This window comes from Anticarsia gemmatalis, chromosome 9 (genome assembly GCF_050436995.1).
Source record: "Anticarsia gemmatalis isolate Benzon Research Colony breed Stoneville strain chromosome 9, ilAntGemm2 primary, whole genome shotgun sequence".
NCBI lineage: Eukaryota > Metazoa > Arthropoda > Insecta > Lepidoptera > Erebidae > Anticarsia > Anticarsia gemmatalis.
Genome location: NC_134753.1, coordinates 6,956,085 through 6,968,866, shown reverse-complemented (window position 1 = coordinate 6,968,866; position 12,782 = coordinate 6,956,085). Strand labels below are relative to the sequence as shown.

Genomic DNA, 12,782 nt, shown 5'->3' with positions numbered 1-12,782 from the left:
ATATTGGCTTCCCATTTGGATAATATATCTAAACCTATTAAGCCATCAAAATAATCGTGAAAACGATATACAAATAGTTTAACTTCATCATTCTCGTTAAATTCTTTAAAGCATGGTAATGTTATAGAATGGTCGCTTCTACTAACACCATGAATGTTCGTCACTTCAAAAGGGTCATAGTTTAGTGGGTAATCGCGGTAAAAATTTTGTACGGCCTCGGGGCTTATAAAGGACTGATTCGCGCCAGTATCTATTAAGAATTTTAAGGGGGGACAAGCAATTTCTATATACGGTAACTGTCTTTGTGTTTGCAAATTTATATCTATCCTTGCTCTTTTGATATCCTGTCTGAGCGAAAATCCTGGCTCTGTCCTGCGTGGCTGGGCCCTGGTTGTGGCTCCATGTCATGTACCACTTGGTTATGATAAGGTGTATCGCTATAAGTCATGTTAGTATTATAGTCATAGTCGTAAGAGTTATTAAAGTCATTAAAGTCTGTATAACAATCATATTCCGGCTCACAGTAATACTCGTCAGAATAATAGGCATTATCGGGTAACGCAAATTCATTTACATTTACTTCGCGTGTTTTAAAATAATTATTAGGTGGCGGGTTACCAGATTGTCGCCAATCATGACCTGACATAGGTAACGCTCTAGGAGTAAAATGTTGAACGCCGCTCATGGGTTTCGCACCAGCATTTTGTGGGGCGTTATTCCTGGGTTGTAGTCTAAACATATTACTCTGGGGGTGATAGTTAGTTGGCTGTGCGCGGAACATTTGCTGTGTTCTTGTAGGAAAACGGTTATGTTGTTGGTTAGGCATATTGAATCTAAAAGCTTGGTTTGGAGGCTGATGAGGGCGCTGTGCCATAGGGGCTGGCCAATTAGGTACGGGAGGTCGCGGGACACTTTGCGTGTTTAACGGTACATTGAAGGGCGTAGCAGACTTGGGTGTACTATGAGATTTTACGGTATCATTACGCTGTTGCAAGTACATAATATTTAATTCCTCCTGCACATATTCAAGAGCCTTTTCTATAGTTTCCGGACGCATGCATCGTATACGCGATCCCAAGGGTTCTTTTAAACCACGTACAAAAGCCTGCATAGCTACTTTCCTATAAAGTGTTCGTTTAGCGTCGATAGTTGTCTGTAAGGTCTCATGTAAAGTCACATATGTCATTATTGTACTAAACAAGGTTTGACAATGATCGTAAAATTCCTGAGGGGACTTATTACCTTGTGTAGCTAACGAAAGGTCGTTATATAAAGCTGTTTCGTCTCTCTGGTCTGAAAAATTATTAATAAGAGCTGCTCTAATGCCTGCCCAAGTCTCTGGGATACCGTTCGCATTAATAGTGGATGCGGCGGAACCCGTGATTTTATTTAAAATACCATTTAATAAACATAGATTGCCTAACTCGCTGCCTGGCTCGGCGCTAGCGTATTGAGTTACAATTCGATCACAAATATTAATAAATCTCGTCAATACATTATGATTACCGTCGAACTCTGGAACAAGGCGAAGTGCCTTATAGATTACGTCCGGGTCGTACGGCATTTTTAATTGAAATAAACTACTCAAATTAAAATCTAATTCACTATCTAACTCTCTATAACTATCTACTATATGCCGGCGAGCCTGACGCGATGCAGGATCCCGGGAATGAAATTTTCCGGGGCGGAAAATCTTGGAAATTATTAGGATAAGACAGGAAGCAACACGAGAAAGATTCAAGTGTACTTACATATAATAAATCATCTCTGGTTCTTCTCCGTGAATCGAAGTCTGGATTCTCCACTCGGCGCTGCAGCTTCGTAGATTCTGGATTCTCGTACCGTGGCTTGAAAGCCGCCCGGGCGACACGCGAACGCGAATTATCGATATAAGATGCTTCTAACCGCTCGCGAACCGGCCCGCGAGAATCCTACCGACTGCGCCAATTACGTAAACTGCAGCCGAAGGTTCGAAAAAAAACCAAAGTTACTTATAATTAATTTAATAAAAAGAAAATTACAGTTACAATTATAGTGAAACCTATTCGATGCGAGAATATGGAATGACAATTTATTCATATTAATACATTAAAATTAATTTGCTAATTCGGCGATTGATTCCCAAACGGACGTCATCGGGCTGCAGTTCTGCTGTGTCGGCGTTTCCGGCCTTAGATTGTATGTTTGCGGTAAATAAGTATATTCTTGCTGCGTCGTCGGTATTGGTTAGGGATCCGTACTTAACACGCGTCATGTTGTTTGGTCAACAGACTGAGACAAACAATGCTCGTTATAACAACAATCAACTACGATTATAATAGATGCACTATAAGAATGCGGTAGACATCACACATGAATTATAATTGAAAAGCAGACATAACTCTACCAGCCAGGAGCAACATCTTTTCTGAACCTATCTCTTAACGTAACTTTCCTACAAACATATAGTTATAATTAATTTGTAAAAAGTATTACTTGTAAAAATATTTTATTAAACTTGTTTAAGTATATTTGTAGTTTACTTACAGCCGGCAGCGGAATAATTATTTCCTAAGTCTAGTCAGTACCACGATGTTTATTAGATTTTATTCGCAATATGGTTACTAATGTCAGTACGTGGCATTAATCTTATAACAGCAGTACCTCGATTCTCTACCACTAACGACTACCGACAACCGGCTAGCTATCGAATTTTGACATTTAGAATGTACTGCCAAAATGTTTCCTACGACACCCGCCAGAGGCGCTGATCAGATTTTCATACAAAATTTCTCGATGACAGTTCGGTTGTCGGTAGTCGATAGTAGTAGAGAATCGAGGCACAGAATGCCTTCAACTACGCTGACACTACGTAAAACCAGTTTTTTCCTCTTACGGATTCAATCGTTGGCCATCATTTGTGATTGAAATACTCAATGTCCTTATTTAGCCTATAGGTCTGTTCTATAAATGAATGAAAGCTATTTACACCCATTTCACGTAAAACATCGACAGAATAAACATTAGACACCTTTCACCATTCACGTTCAGTGAGATTTAGTTTAAGTCAAGTAGAAACATCTTCACAGGCGTAATCTAAAAGCACCTATACCAGTAAGATAAATACAGTCTATGAAATTTTAATTACAAGTCGTACTGCTTCATGTAGTAACTGACATTTATGCACTAAAGTTCCCACGATAGTTTCTCCAAAGACACGACATGCAAAATATTACACACGCCAGTACAAGAAGTAGGTAAATGATACCCATGGCTGCTTACAATCAAGATATTGTAGTAACTATTAAGTAATCTTTGTAAAGTTCCACTCAATGTAATCCAGGATGCTGCTTGTACAGAGTCGCCTTGAACTTAATTTTTATATAATAAATTCAATGATACCAGGAACTGCTCTATAACTTCCTTCACATCGAAAATATTAAATTGTATATTGTTTTAGTACCTAATACTTTTCCGCTTTGTACCGAAAACTAATATTTTTTATTACCCATAACATATTTTAGGCTCATAAACCCAGAATATTAACATGGTTGAGTAGTTATAATAGAAACTAGAGCGCTTACCGATATTATTATGATTTATTGGTACTTATTTCCTAAGTTCTTGGTTTATGTTTCATATGAGTTAAATTTCATAATAAATTTATAAATATTTTACGTGACGACTGTCATCATCTTGTAATCTTGACAAATTATTCAAAATATTTAAAGCTGTTTTATAATATTTACGATGTATTTCAGTGATATTGACGAGACTAAAAATTAGCATACATTTTTGGTGAGAGAAATTATTCACACATAAGTCGTGAATGCTTATTTTCCATAAACACAAGGTAAACATTCATGCCTACAGCTAAAGTTCGTAGCAAGTCACGACTTCTTATTATATGAGTATTAACAGCGAACACCTTGTTATAAATACATGTTGTAAATTCTCAGACGTTTCGAAAACCCAAGTTACCTTCAAGTTAATATTAAAGCCATTTCTGCAAAACCAGTTTTTAAATTATTGAGATTCAAATAGAAAGAATATTAATATTAAACCTGGACAATTAAAAAAATGTTTATTTATGTTATTCTCTTTTATTAAAGTTTAATTTTCCATGACACCAATAAATATAGAGTTCTCTAAACATCCTAAACTATACATAGGAAATAGTAAGATAGTTTCTTGGTGAAATAAAAAATACTGCCTTAATAATCCTTTTGTCCATCCTTGGTCACATTTTCATTCAATCGCCATTAACGGCACCCAATGGGATCTACAAAAAACCGACAACTAATATATCCAGTCAGTCTTTCATATAGTAATAGAAGTGTACACAGCCTAAAGTTGCACGGTTTCTGATCTGAAACTGCATCCGGGGCCTTTCGGATAAGCAGTTACATTCATGACCGTCAGACCAACGAGGCGCAATATAAAATTACTAAATTATGCAAATAGAAAAAACTACCAGTGGAGTAATTAAACTTATACAAATATGTATATTTCACCCTAATGACTATGATAAAGATATTATCGATAAAAAACTTAGGCAACTATGATCATCTAAGCATTTTAAAATATATTTTATGAGTGGCAACATTAAAGGGGCTTTACAGATCATTAGTTACAGGGGTTCTACAATTACCAACTAATAGACAACATACAGCATTGATTGGCTGTTTTTATTAGCTAGCGACTTGCTATCAAATTACTAGTTAGTAAAGTATTTCCGCTACACTTCGATTTTTTTAATCTCTGGTAAAAAAGGTAAGGTCAGTGGCGCTTCGCACAAGGACTGCATGTTCTTAGTAATTTAAAACAAGATTAGGCTCAGAGGCTTTGAGCCTTTGTGGTCTTGTGAAAACGTAACTAAACATCTTACGGCAATACTCAATTGGGATCGTACGTAATTTTGAGTGTGTATTTTAAGTAAATGTACGTCATTACAAAGTTCGATTTTTGAACTGTAAGATTGAACGAAATGCGGTCAAATATCAGGTTTCAGAAAAATGCCCAAAATTTAATTAGTCAAGTACTAAGTAAGTATTGACGTAAATGTGTTAAACGGTAAGTCGTGCCGTTGTCAAGCAACGACATGCCTTATGAAAAACTAGAACGGTCACATTCGATTCTTGGTACCCCGATTGCCTGATGAAAGTACTTAAACTCCTAGAATACGAAAGTGCATAGATGTTAACACGGCAGTGATACACTTTCCCTCGTATCACTGGTAAACTAGGTAAAAACGTTAATAAATTATTGACGATTGCGAACTTCGCAACGCAACTGCTGAAACGTGCAATCCATACTTACCGATCCGATTCGATGCTATACGATACGTCTAAATAAATAATAATATTGTACCGGTTTACAGTCAGGTTCTTGATTCTACATGTTTATCCAAGGTTTGGTGTGGTTGGTTGCGCACTCACTCCAAAAACCAGCTCACAGTATAATCAATTGGTGATTATTGATTGGTCGTACCGAGAACCATTTCGTGAGTGTAACTAATATTCAGGTACTCGTGGTGCAATGGAAAAACAGTTTACAGTTTGAAAGCTTAGTTTCAAATGATGATAGTATGTGTATTTACAAAAAAACCTAATTGCCATCTGTGATCAGTAGCACAATTAAATTGATACTCAAACAACTCGTATTTGGTAACAATAAATTTCCCAATACCCCTCTATTTGTATTTCCTGTTAGGAAGTTAACGTATCAAACTACATACGAAAGCAATTACACGTACAATAACATTACGTCGTAGTTTTTTGCAAGACGGAAAAGTTAGTAACGTCCTTTAATTTCCAAGAACCATTTACACAAATACTTCACAATAACGAACCACCTACAATTCAAACGTCAGCAGTTTTTGGTGCACAAACTGAGGAGCGGTGTCGTGCCAATCCAAAAAACTGTAAGTCGACATACAGTGTTTTTGCTTAACTGAGTTTAATCGATTCCTTTAAGTCAATTCAGTACTTGTGATCAACTTTTTTATCATTTTAACTCTTATTTAACAAAATAAAGCAAATAAAAGGTTCAGAATAAGGTAACAAAGAAACATTTTTGGCAATTATCTCAAAACTGGTTTTTGAAAGTTACAGTGTTTTGGTTTGGCAGGGCAGCAGCGATTCGCTCATCTCTTCGATAAAAAACCTCAAACACTGTCAACGACCTGAAGTTAACTTTTTGCAATGACGTAACCAGACATTAGGGTTGAGCTGTATCATTATTTGTGGCTCCTACGTAATTACAGTCATCGGCATAAAAATCAATACACCGCACGTTACTGGGAACTTGAGAAATATATCCTTTTAACTGCAAATTCTCATTTAGTTTGCTAAATTCTCAAGAGGCTAACTTAGGTGAAGGAAAAACAGGAGTAGAAGAATATGTGACTATTGAACGCTCTTTCCTTGGGTTAACTCGAAATATTAAAAATACTTAGTTAAAGTAAGCCATAACATACGTAGACTTCGTTTAAACTACAGAGCTAGTAAACCACAGATACCTTCTTGTGGTCAAACTTCCGGAAGATTCTGTATTGAATAAGTATGTTTAGGATGTATAATACAGGGCTAAGGCGTGTCCGATTGTTACACCTTTGATTTACCGCCTTTATAGTCTTCGTTATTAAAAAATACTTTAACATATTTTATAATCATTAACAAAAACAAGAATTCGAAAAGTCATTAACTAGATAAGATAACAATAACATCTACAACACAAATGTTTGTACGGCTAGCTCCTCATTCATTAAACAAGGTATATTGTTTTGTAACAACACGGGTAACTACAAAATAAAGTGATTATTTCAATTCGCAAGCAATTGAATTTAATTGAGAGCTTCGTTTGTTAAAATGAATAACGAAGCAGATATGATGTCATAGACACCATAAAAACGGTACATAACAACCATCATTGCAGATATCATTACAGTTATCTCTGTAAAAACAGCAAGGGTGAAAAAATGAGACGAAAAGATCGTAGCAATTATCACACTAAAATATTTTGTGTCGTTTTGATTTACGGATTAATTTATGTTCTAGTAAAATGGGATGTCTAATACGAGGTAATTATTTAGTATTTTTACTATTTCAAACAAACTTTTATGTTTTTCAATATAAAACTCCGTCATTGAACCGTAAAGTTTTCCGTTTCTTTGGTTACCTAATAGACAATTGATAGTTAAATACTTATTTTATACAAATGTTTTGTTTCAGCAAGAAAGGAAGTAACTGTACAATGGACATTGAAGATGACAGAAAAACTGGTTTGAAAAAACCAACAAGTAACAAGAATTTAACCAATTAAGCGTAAATTTAATATTTGCAACAGTATATAAACCCTGTGAATTGGTATTTGGACCATTTTTTAACGTACTTAAGTATATTTAACCGGTGGTTGATTTAATACTTTAAAATAAATAAATACCTGCTGAAATAGTCACCATGAATTTTGCTTTTATGTTTCTCTTGTTCATAAAAAGTTTTTAACTAGATATTTACTAAGAAAGCAAACTAAACCTCTACTAATTGTGTAGTCAGTCAGTCTAAACATTGTATTTATTATATTTCACAGAATGAATTAATGTCATGTATAAAATATTGAACTGTGCCTGTTGTGAACTATAGTTATAGATTTCCAGCTGCGTAACGAATACAAAGGCTATATTATAATACGTAAGCTACACCAGACGTAAGATAGGGCAACAGGGCACTGCGGTTTCGATCTATTATTTCAGCGACGATGTAACGTTCTCGAGAAAATCAGCGTCTGGAAAATGCGCTTTGTTACAAGAACTAAATAACCGTTGACGTGTATTACATACTCGTTGAACACTGAAAATTATTTTAATGAAAAGCAGCGTACATAGTGGTGCTAATTCTTGAAGCTCTTCGCTACTTCATAAATAACATTCATGTTTTTTTGCAAACAATTATTTTCTACACTACGTGGAAATAATGTAATTCATAAATATTTACGTAGAATAAAAGTCTGTAAAATTAATTCTAAAGATTTTTTCTACGTCCTTGGCAATGATTTTTGCAACTACCTACCCGCATATGCTGAATCCAAGTTTTAACAATGGTCTATGTGCGATAACGCTTACCTTGGACATTTCGTCAACCGTGTAGGATTATCACTAAGAACACCTTTCCTCACTTCTCCATTTTGGTCGTTTATATGGAATTGGCGTTTACAATCAGTATCGAACACAAGTTAAGCGCGGAAATATTCGTGTCGCATTTTCGAGACGCCGTTTCGTGGCGAACACCCGATCAATACTGTCGGTCGGTTTGTCGTTACCGGCGGATAAGGTAAAAAACACAACGTTAGTTACGCGTGCGCGCGCAATCTGTTGTTGACTGACATGGCGCATGTGTGTCGAATGGCGCGACCCCTGCCCAACTACCAGGGACATGCCGCTACACAGATGCATAGCACATAATAATGTGCTCAAATGGTAATGTGCAAACTAATTATCTCGAGATAATGAATCAAGATAACGATTTCTACAACAAACCCGCATTTTCATTAACAACAATAGGTCAACTTACTGAGGTATCTAACCGTAAGTAATGAGCCTGGCAGATAGGCAGTATATTTCTATGTGCCCTGGTCATATGCTTAATAATAGTTTGATGGTTCAACTAATTAATTCAGTTGTCGCTGGAACTAAAAACCAAAGTAAAACAGAACAGGAATCTTTTGGCAGGCGTCAAATCTCGCATGCAAAATTGAAAAATGGATTTCAGGGAAGCAGACATTATGATGTAATAATATCGTTTGTGGTTACGAAGAACTACATGTAGTTCTTCGTAACCACAAACAAAATTATACGCCATCTAGTAGCGTGATAGTAGTTATACGCTTAGGTATTAACATAAAAATCAATAAGAATATGGTATATTATATACGCCTTGTCCTTAGAACAGACTTCATCAGGGGATAATTATTATTTATGATAGTACCTAATACCTAATGTGCCCAGGTTATTCTATTTTGTTGGAATAAACCTCATTGTTGGCATTGGCACGGCTGGCGCTGACAAACCTGAGTGTATATGAAATTATAGTCAAACTTTCAGCCTGGCTGAGCCACCGTACCAACGGATAGACAAAAATACATACAGACATTTTTTTATGATTGTTTCTTATTATACCCACCTACCTATAACGAAGATAATGTCATGGACCAAAGGTCCAGACAGTAGCTGTTTTCTAAGCGACCATCCTATGTCTAGCTATAGAATGGTAACAAAAGAGTCGATAACTTATGGAAGAATGTAGTTATCGACAAACTTTATTAATATCCATTATACAGCTGTAAAATTTTAAAGGCTGGTCACACTTATTTTTACTAACGTCAAATAAAGCTGTCAAAAGTTCAATAGTGTCAATTTGTTGTCAACATCAACACGAACTCGAGTCAAATCCGACCATCAAAACGAAAGCTGAGAAAAAATATAAACAAAAACAGTGATACGAACGAAAACATTTCGATAACGCGCCAAGAGGGAGAACTACTTTAATTCCAATATATTGGCCAGTCGTCAACAATGGTGACTTCTACTCTAACTATTCAAGACATCTTACCGTATGGATCTAATAGAACGAGTGGCAAAAAGATTGATATGGATGCTATTTTACCATTTCTTATATTGCCCGGCTTACTTTTAATTGCGACACTGTCACGCGCCGTTACAATTATTATTATGGTGGTGATCGGAATGGGCGCTCTTTACGTATATTCTAGACCTAGACAGAAAAATAGGTAAGTTGTTGTTGCCTTTCTCTATTTACATAGTAATATTTTAGCAAAAATATATCTAATATCCGTCTGATTCAATAGGAATGAAACTTCAATTCAAAGACCTAATGTTATTTTCATTCTCTTTTTAGTAACAGATTAGAAACTAAATAAATATATGCATAATCGTGATTACACACCTACTCATCTACTCACAAGTAAAAGAAAGTGGAGACCGCAATTTTGGCATAACACATTATATAACTTTAAATATGTTTTATAACAATAACAATTTTATTTTCAGGTCATCATTTTTCTTTTCGTGGACTTTATCATCCGGAATAAGCATGTTTCTAGTATTTGAGATTGCTGTACTGGGCTTACTTGAAATAACACAACTTGAGAATTTCATATTTTTACTCCTACTATCATGCACATGTTATTTCTTTTATAAAATGAAGGCTGTTGCTGACTTTGAACTGGCTACTGGCTCCTCAAAAGGGAAAGAATATAGGTAACTATGAAACAAATTATTCCTTAGAGAGAGATGTATGTGTGAATATTTGAAAGGCAAAAATATGTGTGAACATTTATTGAGGCATTTGCATTCTTATCTTTGTGAAAGTGCCAATGTAGAAAACTTGTTTGTTAATTTTAAGACAAATTTTATAGAGTTATCTGTCTCCATAGTAATACAGTTTTTTATATAGTAACTGAATTACAGAAATTTTAAAGAGCAATTACTACTGAATTTCAATAGGATGTTAATGACATTATAATTCATCCTAATCTTAATGGAAAAATAATGTAATGTAATAGATAAGCTTAAAACATTTAATTAACCTCAACGTTTCACATATAGGTGACCAATAGTGTGACTAAATACATGATTTCAGCCCTGTTCTAACATCTGACTCACATTACTGCCAAATATGTCAAATTGAAGTCAATGAAAGATTCTTCCATTCTATATGGTAAGTTTAGTCAAATCTTTGAAATGAATTATCCTAAGACATACATTTTTACAACATTTAAAATATTCCAGGTGGGACTGCTGTGTACTAAGGCCTAACTATATTTATTTCCTGGCAGGCCAAGTGTGTGCATTTGCTACTCTATTCTTTGGAACAAACTTAGGTCTTACTACAGTCTGCCACCCGTTTATATTTTATGGTGTCATACTGATGCCAGAAGACTGTGATGATGTTTACTATGAGTTTGAGTGAGTATTCCTTTGTTTTTATTGAGAAGAATAAAAGAAATAAATATGTTATTGCAAAAAAGCTGACCCTGCAAACTTCGTATAGTGTAACAGCCCATTTTTAATAAATAAATAAATCATATTTAGAACCATCACCCTTCTTTGAGGAATATAAAAAAAGAATCAGTGAAATTCACGCGGGATGACAAAGGCTAATAGGAATTCATTAGTATATATTTCAAATAGATTACCATTTATTAATGATGTGATGTTAATTACTATTTATTTATATTTTTCAGCCTGGCTCTATGTTTTGTTTCCTGTGTCTATGGAGTTGGATATTTATTTGTTATTGCCCTGGTTCTAATTCGACAGCTTCTAATATACATACCAAAGTACAGTGGTAAGTAACTTAGCATTAACAATAATAGCTTAAACCCTTAAATATTTGCCACTGATAGAGCAATGATAGCTAAGTGATCTATGAATGTACCTCCCACTCATATGAGTGATGGTTTGAACCTGAGGCAAATGGAGATGACCCTCACCCATCCATGGGTCAGTAATGGGTTAAATTTATTTTACAATTTTCACTGAGCTTTTTGTTCATTGCCAATTATATAATCCATATTTTACAGAACCACAGTGGAGAAAACTGGTGAATGTGCTCAATGTATGAAGTAACCATGAAGTTGGCTCAAGAAATGGACCTTGCTTTAATTCTTTCATGCGATGTGTTTCTTGCAAATGAATCAACATTATGAAGCATGAAGTACCTATTGTTACAGTGTTGATTTGCTCTTGAAAATATAAAATATCAATTTCATTGTCAATTTATCTGTAGATACTTTACCTGCAATTGTATATATAGAGCTCTCTAATTTGATGAATTTGTATAATCTTAAGGACCAAAACTAAATTCTACATAGATTACCTACATTGAAATGATCAATTTTTGTGGATATTAAGGGCTCCTTAACACAAGTGCGAAATGAAATACTGACCGAAATAGCCAGTAAATTGTGCTTTTGCTTGAACAATGTACTGTAATAAAAGAATGAGTAAATACGCTATAATCACAGAAGTGAAAGACAGACATCACATAAGGACATTTTTTCGGTCGTTATTTCGCATATGTAAGGGACCAGCTTTAAAATATTTCCGCGTAAGAACTTTGTAAATAAATAACACAAGCACTTGTTTGCAATTAGTTTTTATTATTTATTATATGTTTAAACAGTTTATTCTTGTTATTGCTGTTGATTATAATGTTTAACATATGTACTATGTCATAAAAAATAAGAAAACATATCATTAAGTCAGTAACTTGTTTTAGTGTATAATGCACATGCTTGACAATTGATTAAACATGAGATAAAAGTTTGTGGATCACATTCCATGTAATGATTTTAACTCTATACATTTAGTATTATAATGTAACGGGTTTAAAAGTGAACAGAAATGTGAAAAATCGTGTAATAAGAAACGAATCAACCTTTAAATTATTCGCATCTTAGACCCGTTGCAAAGTTATATTATAGTATTGTGTACATTCGAGATTCCGCAACCTGAAATAAGGTTTATCTTAAATACCTACTGTATGCAGGCAATCGCAATTTATAAGGCCGACCTAAAACTATGATAATTGTATAAATTTTAAATCACACAACCAAAACTTTTAAACAAACCACTAACTCCTTAGATCTACTAATTTCGTAAAACTACCTTAATGTGCTCTGGTGCACGCAGCTAGTAGCTCCAAAGCATTTTCCCATCATTCTTTTTTTTTATTTTGGATACCTCGCATGGCTCAAACTTCTTTCTTGAAGGCATGCAAAGT

At 34.7% G+C, this 12,782-nt stretch overlaps 2 protein-coding genes across 2 annotated transcripts in view; one reads left to right on the top strand and one right to left on the bottom strand.

Annotated features, from left to right (window-relative positions):
* toc (toucan) overlaps positions 1–8,401 on the bottom strand; it is an 89,236-nt gene extending 80,835 nt beyond the window's left edge. The window contains exon 1 of the mRNA XM_076118309.1: positions 8,102–8,401. Coding sequence (XP_075974424.1) covers positions 8,102–8,110 — 9 coding nt within the window. The 5' untranslated portion in view covers positions 8,111–8,401. The remainder of the gene's footprint in view (positions 1–8,101) is intronic.
* A 974-nt stretch (positions 8,402–9,375) lies between these two features.
* On the top strand, positions 9,376–12,149 carry GABPI (zinc finger DHHC-type palmitoyltransferase GABPI). The gene is made up of 6 exons (XM_076118543.1): positions 9,376–9,765; positions 10,046–10,255; positions 10,638–10,715; positions 10,787–10,963; positions 11,242–11,345; positions 11,581–12,149. The coding sequence occupies exons 1-6, from the start codon at positions 9,551–9,553 to the stop codon at positions 11,619–11,621; spliced, it is 825 nt and encodes a 274-aa protein (XP_075974658.1). The 5' UTR covers positions 9,376–9,550; the 3' UTR covers positions 11,622–12,149.
* The last annotated feature ends 633 nt before the right edge of the window (positions 12,150–12,782 follow it).

Excerpts from the sequence above, each read along its gene's own strand:
- GABPI (XM_076118543.1), top strand. The coding sequence starts at position 9,551 with ATGGTGACTTCTACTCTAACTATTCAAGACATCTTACCGTATGGATCT. Across the intron at positions 9,766-10,045 it reads AGACCTAGACAGAAAAATAG|GTCATCATTTTTCTTTTCGT; the intron begins GTAAGTTGTTGT and ends TTTTATTTTCAG. Across the intron at positions 10,964-11,241 it reads GATGTTTACTATGAGTTTGA|CCTGGCTCTATGTTTTGTTT; the intron begins GTGAGTATTCCT and ends TATATTTTTCAG.